The sequence below is a fragment of the Ctenopharyngodon idella genome, chromosome 4 (assembly GCF_019924925.1).
Source record: "Ctenopharyngodon idella isolate HZGC_01 chromosome 4, HZGC01, whole genome shotgun sequence".
In the NCBI taxonomy this organism is placed as follows: Eukaryota; Metazoa; Chordata; class Actinopteri; order Cypriniformes; family Xenocyprididae; genus Ctenopharyngodon; species Ctenopharyngodon idella.
Genome location: NC_067223.1, coordinates 7,078,958 through 7,096,431, shown reverse-complemented (window position 1 = coordinate 7,096,431; position 17,474 = coordinate 7,078,958). Strand labels below are relative to the sequence as shown.

Genomic DNA, 17,474 nt, shown 5'->3' with positions numbered 1-17,474 from the left:
CTGCAGGATCCGGTAATATATCGGAGCAGATGTTGTGTGAAGTCTGTCTTTTCGTTGGAATGGTTCGCTTATGGTAGTTTTAGCCTACTTGTTTACTGTAAATAATCCCTGGGCTTATTTCAGATATTTTATTTCAGATATGTGGCAAAATTATGATCCGTGCCACGGCCTAGCAGTTATCACATTGAGTTGTGGTGCTCACGCAGTGGTGCAAGTTCAAATCCAGCCTGCAATGTCATTCTCACCACCATCTCCTGTGTCACCAATTGTGTAAATAAAATGTGCCCGAAAGCCCTAAAAAAAAAAATAAAAAAAAAAAAATTCAAACAGTAGTGGTGGGGAGAATGACATTGCAGGCTGGATTCGAACTTGCACCACAACTCAACGTGATAACTGCTAGGCCGTGGCACAGATCATCATTTTGCCACATCTGAAATAAAATGTGGTGACATCAAGCTAAGCTTTGTTTGCTCTGTTAAACTCCCGGTTTAGCTTGCCATTCAGGCAGGAAGAGTCTTGTAGACATGGCCATGCCCGAGCTTGTTCAGCATAGCAGCTCTCTGCATTCACTTTGAGGCGATCTGTCTTTTGGTGGTTGCCTTCGGTAGTTTGTTGGTGACATGTTTGTATTTGTATTGGGCCCTCAGCAACGCTTGTTCTTTGACATGTTTTTCAGTTCAGTCCATCCGAGTACATGAACAACTGACATTGTTTTGAATGGAAGCAGGCCAGTTATTTATTTTTCTTATTTTCTTTTTGCAGTGGGTAAAATGCATAGAGGGTTAAGTACTGTATATGGTAACGGTTGTTCATTTACAGATGGACAATAAGTGAGTGAGGTGTTAAATGTTAATGTTTCATGTGAAATGTTAATGTTTTTTCACTGATGCAATCCAGCAAAACTGGCTAAAAGTACAGCAGTGAGCTATTTAAATGGTTGGTTCACAAAAATTAAATTTCTGTCATTAAGTACTCACCCTCATGCTGTTCCAAACCTGCAAGACCTGCGTTCATGTAAGGAACACAGATTAAGATTTTTGATCTGAGTCCAGAAAGATAGTAAAGACATTGTTAAAATAGTAAACGTGACTACAGTGGTTTAACCTTAATGTTATGAAGCGACAAGAATTACTTTTTGTGTGCAAAAACAAATGACTTTATTCAATTTATCAACTGCATAGGAGTCTGACAGGGAAGAGGAAAAATTGTTGAATAAAGTTGTTTTTTTTTTTTTTTTTTTTTTTTTTTTTTTTTTTTTGTGCACAAAGTATTGAAAGTGATTGTAACTTGGGCTGTCACTATCAGATTTTCAAAATACAACTGTTTAAAAAAAAAAAAAACCTGTTTTATTGGTTTTTAAATGGTATAGGTTGAATTATTATTTTTATTTTTTTTTTATATACTAAATATGGCGCCTGTATGTACAAGAATAATGTAGTTAATGAAAAGGGTTTCTGCTGTGTTTTTGACAAATATTGCATCTATTCTGCTTAATCTCTGAGAAAGTATGCAAACACCACAAGCGTCACTACAGGAAGGAATCTGACTCCACGTGTCCGTTTTCAACTCCTCTCTGAACGCAAGCAGTAAATCTCACCGATTGGTTACATCCAGCCGAAGTGAAAGATGCACATTATTAGCATTTGTTAGAAAAAGAAGTGTTTTAACAATACATTATTGCATGGGTAGTATTAAAACAATAACGGTGATAATTAAATGAAACGGATATCGTCAGTAACAGTATATTGTGACACCCCCTAACTGAAACCAAACGCATCATGAATTGTTAAACACGTAATCTGTCCCTTGTCTGTCCTCATTGAGACAGGACATGTCCTGTCTCCAGTCCAACCCACTTATCCACAAAGGACAAATCAGCAGGGCATCTGTCTTTTTATACTTTTCCCTTGTCTTGTTTTCGGTCTCATTCATCAAGATATCTGTAGTGTGCATCAGTCTATCTTTTATCTGTATGTCACCTTTTTAAAAAAATCTAGCCGACAGATTGTCGGATGACGTGTAGCATCATTCTTTATGCATGTTTTGTGCATGTATGAGTCTGGATAACTCATTTTGCCCTTCACTCTGAGAGGTAATGTTTTCTGTGTGTTTGAGTGATTTATAAAGGTCTCTTTTCATTTAGCTTTCACTCATAAAAGACAAATGGTTATTGTAGCTGCAGGTGTGCGAGTGACAAAGTGTTCCTTCGCATGAGACAGAAATATTTCCCTGAAGGATAGGACAAACGGATGAGGAGGTCAGCCAGGATATTACACCTTTACTGAGGAAGAGGCTCAAACGCATTAAATCACACTCCCCCTCTCTCTCTCACACACACACGTATATAGTGTTTGTTCTCTGGAGGATTTGGCTGCTGTTTGGAGACTCCTAGTAATTCACACACATCAGCTCTAGGGCATCCGGACCTTCACCTCTACCAGACAGAACGCTTATATCACAGCAGTTTATTGCTCCGAGTCCCACAACAGCATTCACCTGCAAATAAGAGACTCTTTATTTTCTTTGTCTGTTTCTACTGTTGAACAAAGGTGAGAAAAGCTATTTGTTTTGCAGCAGTAGCAACACTTGGGGCCGTTGGGTCTGGATGTGCCACAGAGACAGGGAGATGGACTTGTTCTCGTCTTGTTGTCAGGACTGTTGTTTCTGCACAGCGTTCACACCCGTCATTAGACAGTGACTGAAAGAAGAAACTGAGGGAGAATGGATTTGGCACTGATGCAAAGAGTTGCTGGGTGTTTAATTATCATTAAAGGGTTGGTTCACCCAAAAATGAAAATTCTGTCATTATTCGCCCTCATGTCATTCCAAACCTGTAAGACCTTTGTTCATCTTCGGAACACAAGTGATTTTTTTTTTTTTTGAAATCCAAGATTTTTTTTTTTTCTTTTATCCCCTATAGACAGCAATTTATTCACCACTTTCAAGGTCCAGAAAGGTACTAAAGACATTGTTAAAATAGTCAACGTGACCGCAGTGGTTCAACCTTAATGTTATGAAGTGATGAGAATACTTTTTGTGTGCAAAAATAACTTTATTCAACAATATCTTTTAGAAGCTGGAAGCTCTGAACACAAACGGCATAAGAGAATGACACAGAAGAGGATATTGTGCGCAAAAACAAATAACTTTATTCAACAAAGTATTGTTGTTGCTTTGTTAAAATTTAAGGTTAAACCACTGCAGTCACGTGGACTATTTGAACAATGTCTTTAGTATCTTTCCGGACCTTGAAAGTGGTGGTTAAATGACTGTCTGTGGAGAAGTCAGATACCTCTTGGATTTCATTAGAAATATCTTAATTTGTGTTTAAGGTGTTACGGGTGTGGAACGACATGAGGGTGAGTAATTGAGAATTTTAATTTTCTTTTTTTTCTTATTTGCACTTTATTTTGGCCTCTTAAATCCAAAATAAAGTTACTCTTTATTTTTATTATTATTTTTTTTTTTTTTATTAGTAAAATAATGAAAGACTATTGACTTCATCTGGTTGAAAGCAATCTGAATGTTTAGCTTCGGGCAGGCGGACACGCGCTAGTGCCGTGACTCAGATCATCTGCCAGGAGTCGGGAACAAATCTGTCAAAGCGTGTTCATGCGGGAAAGTTGCTACGGAGGGCCGACAGCACAGCGCACACCCCATTTTTGTCACGCTGCGGTGTGTGGATGCCAGTCGAGGATTCCTCCCGAAATTACTGTCATTGAAGGTCCAGAAAAGTAGTAAAAACATGGTTAAAATAGTTAGTGTGGAAGGAGGGAAGAAAAAAAAAAAAAAAAAAAAAAAAACTCTCTTGGATTTCATCAATATCTTAATTTGTGAACAAAGATGAATGAAGGTCTTACGGGTGTGGAATGTCATAAGGGTGAGTAATGACAGAAATTAAATTTTTGGGTGAACTAGCCCCTTAAAGGTACTGTATATGGTGGTGTTCTTTATATCCTTTTTTTTTTTTTTTTTTTTTTTTTTTTTTTCTGCAAGCCAGAGAAGCATGATAAACAAATATTGGATGATTTTATTCCTGAATTTTCCAGTTTAAAAAAAAAAAAAAAAAAAAAAAAAAAGATCCAGTGATGATTGCAAACACAAGATTCCCACGTGGTGGTTGGTAGAAAAATGATTATGGCAGTATTTGTTTTATTTTATTTTAACGTTTTAGTTACTTGCAAATGAGAGTGAGCAGAAGTGCAGTATAGAAATAAGTTATTCATGGTCCAATCTGTTCCCTGGGTCTGAAAAATCCTGGAAATGTTTTAACTTTATGGTAAAATAAATGTGGTGTGTGGTGTTTTTTTTTTTTTTTTTTTTTTTTGGGATGACTGAAATGCAGCTGTTGTCTGGCTAACGCAGATGGTCTTAATAGCCCAGTCTTGTTGGTGTCTGTTCTCCTCCCTTGCATGTTTTGGGTTATAGACCAAGTAGTAAGAGGGCTGATGTAGCCACTTCCTCTATACCCTTGGGCACGTCACTCAACTTCACAGCACCTCCGGGGTCAGAGGATGACTGCCGACCCCTGATCTTCAGACCTCAGCTGTCTCTGTCAGCTTGTATGTGTGGAAATGTCATTTCTCAGGAGGAGATTTGCAGTTCATGACTTATTTCAATCATAAAAGGGTCCTTTTTTTTTCCTGTTATTCACGCAACACACTCTCCTTGAACCAGCCACGAGTCAAGCTAACGCCAGACCGACGCAGATCTTTTGAAAGGAAGTTGTTGAATCCACCCAGTCTGCTTTAAATACATGTAAATAATTGTGCTGCACATCAACCCAGGGACACAGTGGCTTTTGTTACAAATTGATGTTTTTTTTTTTGTCTTGCAGTTTTTGGCTTTCATTTAAGGTGCACAATCATGCATTTGGAGATGAGTAGATGGAGTGGAACAAGGTCAGGTCTGTGTCTGTAGTACACAGACCTGACCTATACACTGTGTGAGAAATAATGCAGCTCTTGGAATGAAAAATGCAAAAAAGAGGCAGAAAAAGTATGAGACTTGGCCTTGGCCTGGTGAATAATTGAAGCAGGTTCCTTTACTGGTGGTGGTCCTTTTTTTTTTTTTTTTTTTTTTTTTTTTTTTTTTTTTTCTCTCCCCTTCCTCCTCCCCCTGTGGGTTGTGTAATGGCACTTCTTAGCATGTTGTCTGTGAAAGAGCTAATAATCTTGAATTTGTGGGCTTTTGTTGGCTGATGGGGGGGAAATCCACCCAATGAGGACTGGAAATGTGTTCCAAACATCAGGTTTGAAGTAATGAACGGGCCGTGTCTAGCCGTGGCAAGCCGTGATCTCATAGCAAATAATTCAATTGAGTGTAGTACCATCTGTGTGTGCATGAACGAATGGCTGGGGTTTTAAAAGCAAGTGTGTGTGTGTGTGTATGGCTCACCGTTTTGTCTGAACCTTTATTGTTATTATTTAGTTTGAGACCATAGAGACAGAGCACTGTCTATATTGGGGGGGGGGGGGGGAAGAAATGGGACTCAAGCAATATCCCTTACATGCATGTGGCAATCACGTCCCTCTCTGGCTGCTTTATTTTTGGAGGTCTGGTACACTGGGCCGAAAACCATCTCGGTGGTGAGATTTGAACACAAAGCCGTAAGTTGTGTAGAACGAGCCTGTTAAATGCAAACGAGAGCCATTAATTCACAAGGGCGGCATGATTAACGAGTCTGTCGGGGGTGCCGTGTTTGTGCATCTGCATAAAGAGAGCGTAAAAACAAGCACTGCGGTCGGAGGCATCTGTTGTCATTGTCGCTGACGGTTTGGCCAGTAGCTGCACGGTGGCCTCATTTTGTCAGTGCGCCTAAGTGACACCGGTGCGGCTTAGGCACCGTAATCTAACGGTATTCAGTCATTTAGCAGTTGTTAACATGCATATAACGATTTCCTTTGTTGCTTTTTGACCAGAACAGTGTGTTTGAGCATAGCCGTAGGGAACGGAGATCCTCTGCTGTGGGTGTTAGGTTCTCTGTTTTCCACATTGTGCTGTTGGTAAAAAAAGCTGTAACTTTCTTATGACACAGACTTTCACCCCAGGGAATTTTGTTGATTTGTATTTGTTTTTGTTGTTGCAGTGGTGGAGCGTTGAGACGGGAGAGGCCCTGCAGACATTCTACACGATGGGTGCCAATCTGAAGAAGATTCATGTATCACCTGATTTCACCACCTTTTTGACTGTGGACAGCATTGGAATCCTTTATGTTTTAAAGAAAGTGGAGGGAGGAGGAATTTAGATGGGGGGGGTGTGGTTTTTTTTTTTTTTTTTTTTTCCTTCCCGTTCTTTCTGTACATTTGTAGGATCAACTAGGTAAGGGTAAGACTTGATAATATGGAGTTGTAACATTTTGAGGTTTTTGCTAATGTTTCATAATGTTTTGGAAGACAATCTGCATTGAAGCTCAAGTACTGTGAACTATAACAAAAGCCTTCATTTCTTATTTCAAGTGTACACAGCCCAGTGTGGGATTTCCTCAGAGCCTATGCATTTGAACTGGTGCCTTTTAATGTAGACAATATGTGTAAAATGTGAAAAGAAGCACATTAAGTAGCTTTTGCTAGTTTGGAAGGCTCCGGTTTGACTTGTGGCAGTGATGTTACATGTAAGCGCTTTAAAGTGGCTCACTGATTAAATAAAGCATTTGAGGTAAGCTAATGAGTACAGACTTTATATTTTATGTATCTGGAGAGGCTCACTCGTGTGCGATGTAGCAAGGTGTGTGTAGGTTTCTAAGTAAGTCTTGGGAAACAATGAGGAATATATAATTGTTTTTTTTTTTTTTAAAGCATTGTCTGGGGGGAAAAATGTAATTGTTTGTTGTGCTTACAAGTCAATGTGTAATGATACAAAATGAAGAGGTGCTGTAACTGAATGTGTTAATGTGAATATAAATTGAATGAACACCAAGGCAGACTTGTCTGTTATTGATCCTGATATGATTGATGTGAGTGAATGTATGTTGTTTTTTTTTTTTTTTTTTTTGGTTTGTTCCCCCTTGTGCATGAAAGTAGATGTACCTGGAGTTTAGGGTAAAGTGTTGAAGGAAAAAAAGGTTGCTGGTTCTTGAATGCATGCTTTTGAGAGCAAGAGGGAAGAGGACACTGTAATGCATTGCAGCGCTGACACAGCAGCGGTCATGCTCCGTCTGTTTCTGACACTTCCTGTTGGCAGCTGGCTGATGAGAACAGACAGCACACTGTCATGTCCAAATGTCATTGTCAAGCAGAGCTGTGCGGCACATTTGTACAGTCCGAGCTGAAGCAATAGTTTGCTGAAGTTGTTTGTGAGTTAGAAGGGTGTTCCGGTGTTTGTAGAAGAAATGATTTGGTCCAGGATTGTATTTAGTGTGAATTTGTTTGAGCTGGAGCAGGAATTTGAGTCAGGTGAGTTTAGGCTTGTTCCAGATGCATTGGGGCCGTGCAGACTGACTGGAGTATGACACCAAAGTACCGTGTGAGGGTGATTGAAAAGTAAAAGTTGTATGCTCTCCAAATGGTCTTGCAGTACTTTGATGTCATACTCTGATAGGTCTGCACAGTGCAGATGCATCTCTAACAAGCCTAATATGTGCTCCTGGTGAAGAATGAGCAGTGTGGAGAAAATTGCTTCAATGTTTTGGGCAAATATTGGAAGAAATGGGGAGATTGACTTGTTTTGTTTGAATTAGGCGCACTTTTGGAAGTGACTGATCGTAGGTGTCATTGATCTGAGCTTCTGCTGATGTGCATAAGGTGAGATCAAGGAGGCCTATGAGCAATCCTAAAGCTGTGCAAATTGAAAATGTGTAATCCAATATTTGTTGCTTAATGAAGCAATTGAAAAGGCTGGGCATTTTTGATGTGGAACACAGCAGAAGGGGTATAGTGCTTCCAATCGTTACTCCCTGTATCCCAAGCACTATACATTGTAGTACGTCTCTTTGGACACCTAATTGAAGTGTTGCAGTCTGTACTGGTGAGCTGCTGACTTGAGTGAGGTGTCCAAAATGTGTAGTGGTTGGGTTATATTGGGCAAGGTTTGGAAGAGGGTTTTTTTTTAAGGCCAGTTAAGACTTATATATATATATTATTATAAAATGAAGGAAGGAAGGAGGGTGGGAGCGGGCTAAGTATAAATACTTAGTAAATTCTTTTTTTTTTTTTTTTTTCCTTGAGCGTGACAAAATACACACTGCTTTTCATTGTGCTGCTGACCCAAAGAACACATTTACTCACCTTATTCCGTCAAACACACACTACTCCAGCTTCCATCTGGTCAGTTGCCCATGCTTAATCTTCCTGGGATTTGAAACAGCAACCTCTGACACTGAGATGTGACAACACATCTCTTGCTACACCACAACTTGCATTTCACTGAGCCTAGAATCCCCTTTATATATTGTACATCTCATTGATTCAATGTGCCACTGGCATTGAGGTGTGGCCCAGTGGTTAATGTGTTGGCCTAGGAAATTACATTGGGACTTTCATGTTACAAACAGACCATTTCTTTATTAAGTCATTCCACCATTCACCCCACTGTACACTTACTTGCTCATGGAGCAGACAGCACATTCCTTTCATTAACCCTTTTGTGATGGGAACATCAGGCAGGCCCTTGATTGGCGTGACGACCTTCACGCTCACAGCTACATTCTCAATCAATCAGCCACTATCCTTCATTGCTTGAAAACAGGGGTGCTCAATCACATTCCTGGACATCTACCTTGGAGCCAACCCTCAAACAACTCATAAGAATTGTCAGAAAAAGTTGATCATTAAGTAGATAGGTTTGCTTCGTTAACATTAAACTTGACGGCGCAGGGAGGTACATCTCCCTGCACTTAATTTCCCACAGGCCTCTGACAGGTCTAGTTTTCAATTTTATCACACATCATATCACCCAAACCACATCTTCTGCAGCATGAACTACATTTTCCTCTTATTACATTCTCAGCTCTTATGTTCTGGTGAAATGCAGCTGGAGGTCAAGTGAAAACAAACACACTTCGCAAACCATTATATAACCCGTCACATCCTCCTCCAGCCCGTCCAATTTGACTCTAGCCTAGGTCTACCTCTTTCCTTTCTTTTTTGCCCTTTACACACATAACTGATATTTGGAATAGGGCAGGTGATGTTCCCTTCTATTCCCATGATATATTGGTTATTCAAGTACACATCACTTCTCTTGTGTTCTCTTGTGTTCTCTTGTTCTTTTTTGGCCTGAAGACCTGGTCACCACAACATATGCATGCCTGCACAAAATCTACACTTGAATTCAATCCTGCTCCTGGTGGGCCACAGTCCTGCAGAGTTCAGTTCAGGTGTGTTTAATTAGGGTTGGAACCAGGCGATCAAGGTCTTACAAGGCATACTCCAAACTTCCAGGCAGGTGTGTTGACAACTTTCACCTAAACTCCGCAGGGCATTGGCCCTCCAGGAGCAGGATTGGACACCCCTGCGCTACAGTTTTATTGGTGACCGATATATTAACAGTGTATTGTCTAATTACAGACTGTTTTTCGTGTGAGGAAGACATGGTGCTTGCCACCAACAATTGCACCAAAAAATACCTACTGTAAATTGGGTCAACCACAGGATCCCTGCTTGTTATACCCTTCAAACACATGACACATTTTACACAATCGAACTTCAAAGGTTCTTTTTTTCAACAGAAGCAGCACACCTCCTATATTGACCCTGGTACATTGTAAACACAACTTTCCCAGTGAAGTTTGTCAAAACTCCACTCAAACCCTTTTACCCATATACAAAGCACACCATCAGTACCTGCCATTGTCATTGGACATGCCGTTTCTATGAGGCTTTGCTCATCTCTGACTCACATGTGCATCCCCCTGCCTCAGTTACCTGAACCTTGGCCTGAGTTCCTGTCAGCTGCTCTCGGTGTCGGAGGCTACTTTATTGCTCGCTCTCGTCAGGTCAGGTGGAGCAGGGCCAACTGTGTGCGTATGAAGAAAAAAAAAAAAGAAAGAACAAGACAGCGGATGCCAAATCCTTGCCTGCGGAGCTTTGGACGCGATCCTGCTCCTGAAGCTGTGCGAGCAAACGTAATTTGCGGAAGAAATACATGTCGCCTTTGTTATTAAAGGAATCCTTCTCCCAAAACCTGTCATAGACTACTCACCCGTACGACATTCTTTAGCTTTACAGCGGGCCTGGCCAACTAAATCAAACTCAAAAGCCCGTAATCCTGATGACCTTGATTAGCTCGTTCAGGTGTGATTTATTATAGTTGGAGCTTAGCTCTGCAGGAAAGGGAATTTCAAGGCCCAGAGTTGCCTAGACCTGGTTTACAGTATACTGTTCTGAAAGGATAAAAATGCTCCCCGTGCAACTTTGGCACTATATCCAAAGTCTTTTTTTAACAACACAACACAATTAAAATTTATTCAATGGAAATCTTGCTGTCCACAGTTCTGAAAGAATTTCCCTACACACCATCAACTACATTTTTTTTTTGATGCTGGACAACCGCATTCATCTTCAACTGCGTGGTTCTGCGCTTGTTCGCATAAGTGTGTTACTAAAGGCCTTTTTGCACTTCAGGCTACCGCCCTGAGCTGCCTTTGGCCTTTAAAGCCGAAATGCGTCGAGTCAGGAGCGCGATGCGGTCTGACAGATAAACGTTTCAGGACTTGGCCTAAATATGCCTCGTTCTTATGCTGACATGAACAGTTTGCGTGCCGTTTAGGAACATTTCCTTCTTTCCTTCCTTCCAGGTCGCTCCTTTGGCTTCTCTTTGGGTGGGAGGAAAAAACTACAAATCTGCTCCCTCTTGAATCGCATCTGACCTCGTTGACGGATGAATGCGGCTCTTCGGCAGGTGTGATTTCTCTATCGCCTCTCCCGTCGTGGACCGCAGAGGAGGTGAAGCCCTTAATGGGCTCGTGGCCAGTGTTGCCATGGCAGCTGGCTTTAGGATGCTGGGCGTCCTCCCAAAAATGCCCTTTCGTCATCAGGGGTACCTGATGAGTTTGACCCCACAAAAATAACAGTTATCGTCGCATCTGAACTTTCAGCGCACGTTTTCAAAGGTGATAACGGGTTGACGGAATTGTGGGATCGGGTTCAAAATATACGACGACGAGTGTCTAAAACAGCCCATTTGTGATCACATTGGTTTGTGTATGCAAGTGCACCGGGGTTCAATTAAATCAAGTGAGGCCTTGTCCCTAATGGTACACTTCATGTCCCATTTGTCATTTTAAGTTTCAGAAGAGTGCTCACGAGTGCCCCCGTCGTTGCGGCCGTTATGCGCACTTGATGTGCACTTTTGCAGAGCCCGCAAAGCCGCGAGCTCTTCTACCCGACAGTCAAAGCGGCTACACGTCAAGAAAGTGTGGACTCGGAGGAAGATTGCGAGGGCTTAGGGTACCGTTTGGGACAGGGCCTGAGTGTGAAACCAGACCAACGATGTCGGGGGCGCCGGGAACAATCGCACCCAGATTCGGTGCCCGGTGTCAAAGCCCCCTAAAAGCTAAGTGGAAACGCACACCAGGTTTCTGGGGTAGCCCACGTGCTTCGTTACAGCTGCTTGGGGTATGTTTAACAGAGTTTCAGCATAACAGACAGTGTTGTATCAAGAAAATACACTCAAATGACACAAAACTGATCGACATGACTTCATCGTAGCCTTTTATGGATGACTAGTAGCCTACCTGTGTGATAAAGTCAACATGAAATCAAACAAATCAAATTTAACATCATGAAATCAAATTTGCTTTTTAAATACACATTCCTGGTAGTATTTTGAATGATTTATTGCCGATTCTGCAGGGAAAAAATAAAAGACACACACACACACAAGCATATTTTCAAGCCGCTGACTACACAATGTAATTGTCTAACCGGAAACTTTTAAAAAGACTTTTTTATTGATGCTTTTACAAATTCACATTTGATCTTTTGCTGCATTCACGCCATGTTGTTATTACCATAAATACAGCTCTGTATGCTTTATAATCCCTCTCACAGTCCTTTGATGTGGGGCTGCGTGATTACGTCGATTACGTAAATTGGTCGATTTGAGTAAAATGCGTCGATTCGCTGCGCTGTTTATATTTCCCAATGATGGTGGCTGAAGGGAAAAATCTGCCGTTATTACAAAAATATCTGGCCCGATTTACGGTATGGGAATTTTTTTTAAACAGAGACCAAATAAAATGGTGCTCTACACGCTCTGTACACCCCAAATGACACAGGCCTACCATAGCAGCACAACTTCGGTGCAGGAGCGTCTGAAAAGAAAGAAAACATCCCGAGGCTCTCTTACTTCAAAACGACGACACGCCAGCGTGAGTATTTGGACAGCTAAGTTTTACACAGCACTAGAATACCGTTGTCAGTTTAATATTCTGGGCTTAATACAGCTGCTTTCAAACAGCATTCTGTTTTATACGAGCTGGTGCGAAACGCTTAAAGCATTGAACGCTGTTGGTAGTTATTTCAAATATCTAATGGATGAACTCACGCCTCGATTGGACTCATTTATTTAATTACGCTCTGTCAATCGTTGTAAAACTTAACGGTTTAATAGACACTGCCATGTTTAACACTGTCGCTATGGTTATCGCTGCGCTAAAGTTAGTTAGTAATGCGCTTGTGACTTCACCTGTTTGATCATATAATTAGCTGAATGGACATATTCAAGCAGCTACTTTAATCTCCTGAATGAACGAACAAACATTTCAGGATTCACACTTGTAAACAGCTGCTGCTAAATCCCCAAAAAGTGACTGTACACAGCCATAGACCTTATACACGGCTGCGCCATCTTTGATTTACAACGCTGTGAGGGATAGACTGTTCGTCTCTTCAGTGGGTTGTACTGTTATTTCATGTGTTTTGGGATTGTTCTCCTGACAAAACACTGCAAAATATCTTTCAGGCACATTTCAGCAGACAAAAAGCTCCAGACAATATGAGCTGTGGAAAATAAGTGATCTGGAGCTTTTTACAGCGGATGGTGGATGCCATTGAAAAGGTCTAGTAAACACCTTTCCTAATTATGCCTACACTGCATAATCTTTTATAATAAATAATATCATGAGGTAAAAGTTAATACATAAATTAGTTACAGTTATACAGGGGAGATAATCAGATTAATCGAAAAAATAACCGATTGATTGATTGATTTGGAAAAATGGTTGATTGATTAATTGATTGATCGATCGATTGGAAAAATAATCGTTACTTTCAGCCCTACTTTGACGTCATACACCGACCGGTCTGCACAGCGCCGCTTCAAGTCGAACACATCTTAAATCTGCAGTGGTCAGGTGGCACGGCGGCCACGTGGTACAAGTCGTAGCTCTCAGAAAATTATGAGTTTACACGCTGTAATTACAAATTCTACAACAACATGAAGGCTTTTTACAGTTCAGGCTTCTTAAGGCAATTGCGACGTGGCGTGAATGAACCTTTTGTCTAATCGTTTTGATGAACAAAACTAATATTAACCGCAGACCTGATTTGACATGCACACAGAACACATAACATTACTAAAAGCCCATCAGAAATCCCAGAGGGAACCCACATCAGCATCTCTGATTATCTACTTCAACATTACTAAAGTAAAATCGTATTTCTTCAACACAGGACATAAATAAAGAATGTTATTGATACACTTTAGGCAAAATGATAAAATGCTTAATGAAATGGGCGTAAGCACACAAGCCTATTTTAAGAAATACCTATTATAACCACATATTCAGTTGTCGATATAGGCTAGCTTTAGTTTGGAATGATCTTAATCTTCAATATTTGCTTACAGTGTTAGGTAAGCACAGTTTGTTCTTTTCGTCAGAGCTGATAAATGCTAGGTGAGGGCTGTTTTTGCTCCCTACAGTTTGATTTTGTGTGTGTTCCTAAGGCTCTGGCCCAGTTCTCACATACTCTCGGCTCTCACGTCTCTCTTTGTTCTTTTTATATCAACGTGACTGAACTAGTTGAACGATCATAAAGCCTACTTTATTTTGATATCGCTGCAGAAATCTATTTGGCACATTCTGTAAGTGTTAATTAATTGATCTGTAAGATAATTACATAAATGGTTATCCCCTGACGCTTAATTTAGTCAAAGGCTTCGGGATACGCACCATCTGGGACGCAAGACTACAGTTATCCCGTTATCTCTCTCGTTCTATCTTTGTTGCGAGAACTACGTGATGAAATGGAAAGTGAAGGGTATTTGATAAAAGGTTACGTCGGTCGGATCGTCTCGCTTGACGAACGTATATCTCTCTGATGTAAACGGCTCTTGAAATGCCATCTGATTTATAAGGCTCGGACAGAAAGATGCAGTAAACGCCTTACAGATTGGGGAATAAAACGCACTGCAGGTGAAATCGAGGCTGTAAATGTCTCTTAGATGTACATCTCATAGAAAAGCTTCATAGAACTTCTCTATTGTTTATTTAAAGTTCAAACAACTAAGGATCTCTATGATTTGAGTAGTACAACTGTCCGTTGTTGTGTTGGTTCTTCCGAGTCAATTGGCTGTGTGGTTTCTCCAGATCTGTTTCTGCACCGTAACCAAGTACTGTTACGTGCTATGTGGAAAAAGATACGAGCTCCATGGAAACAGAGTGCACAAGAAGTGAACTGTATGCCACCCTGCCTGAGGGAGATATTATCCTGAAACTCACACTCAAGTCCTTATCAAAACACATCTTCTAACACGCTCCCTGTCTTTACTAAATTGTAATTGGTGGCAGTTCCCCAGAGGCCACTGATAAGTACACACAAATAAATAATACAAACGATAATTACATATACACAGACAAAGCAAAAGAAAAACAGGTAGACAGACAGACAGACAGACAGATAGATAGATAGATAGATAGAACAAAATAATTAGGGTGGGTACAGATAGAATATTGATGGGTAACAGTTGATTGACAACAGTAATTCAACAACAATTCAACAAGAAAAAACAAAAGAGTAGGGATGACGTCAAAACCCAGGGGTTGAATTTATGAGTAAAAAAAAGCCTGTCTGTGGTTCACATAACTTGATGATACTTTGGCATTTTCTTCTACAATGTAAATTACACACAACCATACTGAAAGCATGAATTTTGAAGCAGTTACTTATTTTTGAAAATGTATGTTTCTAACAAGTAAGCAATAAGGTACGAGAGGCTAGTGCCGTATCGTGAACAAGTCACGGATGAAAGGCGTTGTTAGACACGACGCAAAGCGGAGTGCCCGCAACCCCTTCGGCCGTGACTTATTCATGATACAACACTAGCTTCGAGTACCTTATTGCTTTTATAAAATGGTTACCACACAATACAAATATTAAAGCCAAAAATATGTATCTATGCACCTTTCATGAAGTAAACTTTCACTAAAAGCCTTCCTTCCTCCAGAAACAATTTGTCCCTGACCTGTGAACAGCAACATAAGTTACATTATTAGGCCATTAGATGGCAGCAAAGACTGTCTTTATGAGTGTGTCAGTCAGTAGCGAAGACATTTTTACATCGAAAAGACTGAATTGCTGTGAACACGGAACAAGACGCAACTGATAAATGCTTTGGCTAGTACTGTCGGTCACGGGAAAACCCCTTAACTGTTAAAAGGACAAGATATTGCAGCAGACATTTAAACAGATTTTTTTATTATGAACACAGGACTGACCTGAAAGAAAACGCTAAATCTGAATGCAGGTAATAAACTCGTTCGCTCGATCTCTTTCTCACAATACAGGAAGCTTCAATGAACAATATAAATTGGGAACAAACAGTTTATGTTGCCAAGAGTGGTTGCTAAGCGTGTCGTGTAGTGATACACAGAACCGTTGGATGAAGCGGTCATAGCCGTGTTTTATCGTGAATAAAACACAGCTATTGACCAATTAGAATCAAGGACAGGAACTAACCATTTTATAAGTAACTACATAAAACAGTTTGGGGTGTGCGTGTGTGCAGTTTACGCTGTAGAACAAAACATCAAAATATCATAAGTTATGATTACCACAAGCTTTATTTTACTGATAAATCTGAAAAACCCATTATAATACCCCATTGAAAACTCTCGAGGGAACCAGTGGACAATTAGTCTACCAGGTTTTTAACGTCATCCGTGCACCACTCTATAAATGGACAGATAAAACACAAGAAAGAAAGAAAGAAAAAAGAAAAGAAGATAGGAACACAGGCCACAGAAAGGACAATGGTTCTACAATCTGGATTTATTCCATGTGCTTTGCAAGAATATAAATAAAGACCAAACTTACAAAATTTGTGTGCTGGAAGCCCAAGCCTATCTACACATGTTAGTCCGCAATGATGTCACAAATCCGCCGGTTGCTCGTACCTTAAATTATAATGTGTGCCCTTTGACCTGTCTGCAAAAATTTGTTTTTAATTCTGTCATTCTTTATACATTTTTTGTTGTTTTTTAATAACATATATGAACAATGAGTCAACAAAATATTTATTTACAGAACTGTGGCAAAATTCTACATTGACAATGAGTGAAAATAAGATCTGTTTTTATATTTTCATCTGAAATGCAAGTGGAGCCATCCACACATTCGGTTTCTTTGTAGTACTACAATATTTTTTTTTTTTTCAGATGGCTGCATATTCAAGCTTGACGCATCATATAAAAATAATGTAACGTTAAGACGACATCAGACGAGAATTGCACAATAAGAATAATTATAATAATTGTAAATATTACAGTAATGGTAATATAGTTCTCTATTAAACAGTATATATCAATAATAATCTGCATGGCGCCGCCAATGAACTTAACAACCATCCTGTAGTGATTTTGGCACCAGACGCATCCATTTCATGGTTGTCCAGTGCAATGAGTCCATTCACATTGTGCATATACATATTTTTAAATCATTAACCACAAACAAACAAAATAAAGAGAGAAAGAAAGAAAGAAAGAAACAAGGAAAACTGAAAAGAAAAATACAGCAATTCATGTAAAAGTCCGTTTTTTCCAGTCCAGACATGCCATGGTATTTTGGACTAGATATTTAGTGAAAAGTCAATGTAGTGTGACCGAGTCGCCGTAGCGAGACCGTCTCCGCGGTGACTCGCCTTTCCCGCAACAAAGTTCCGTGACGGCCACCGTCCATTGGAACGCAACTCAAATCGCTGCCTCTTGAAAAGTGTACATTCAGATTCCACAGTCTCCTCCTATTGTTTTTTTTTATGCAGTGTGTGTGTGTGTGTGTGTGTGTGCGCGTGCATGCGAGTGTTTCGTTAAAAGGCCACGGGTCCACGTCGGCAGTCCTTGTACGCGTACGGCAAGTCCCAGTCGAAAAAGTCCTCGTGCGAATCCTTACACATGCGTTACGAGAGGCTCCGGTGACGCTTTTAGGTTCCGTATTTGCGGTCCTTATTTGCAATGCATGTGAGACTGAGGGTCCATGTTAGGGGCAGGCTACATTCTCTGAATTCCACTGTAATAGACATGGGCGTCCGCCATTGCC

The 17,474-nt window shown here is 40.4% G+C and overlaps 2 protein-coding genes across 11 annotated transcripts in view; one reads left to right on the top strand and one right to left on the bottom strand.

The window, feature by feature from the left end:
- The window catches only part of apaf1 (apoptotic peptidase activating factor 1), a 26,141-nt gene extending 19,223 nt beyond the window's left edge, over positions 1-6,918 (top strand). For all 4 annotated transcript variants that reach the window (XM_051891010.1, XM_051891008.1, XM_051891012.1 and 1 more), the window contains one exon: positions 6,089-6,918. In XM_051891010.1, coding sequence (XP_051746970.1) covers positions 6,089-6,247 — 159 coding nt within the window. In that variant the 3' untranslated portion in view covers positions 6,248-6,918. The remainder of the gene's footprint in view (positions 1-6,088) is intronic.
- Positions 6,777-17,474, bottom strand: part of anks1b (ankyrin repeat and sterile alpha motif domain containing 1B) — a 197,569-nt gene continuing 186,871 nt past the window's right edge. For all 7 annotated transcript variants that reach the window (XM_051891015.1, XM_051891014.1, XM_051891013.1 and 4 more), the window contains one exon: positions 6,777-17,474. In XM_051891015.1, coding sequence (XP_051746975.1) covers positions 17,426-17,474 — 49 coding nt within the window. In that variant the 3' untranslated portion in view covers positions 6,777-17,425.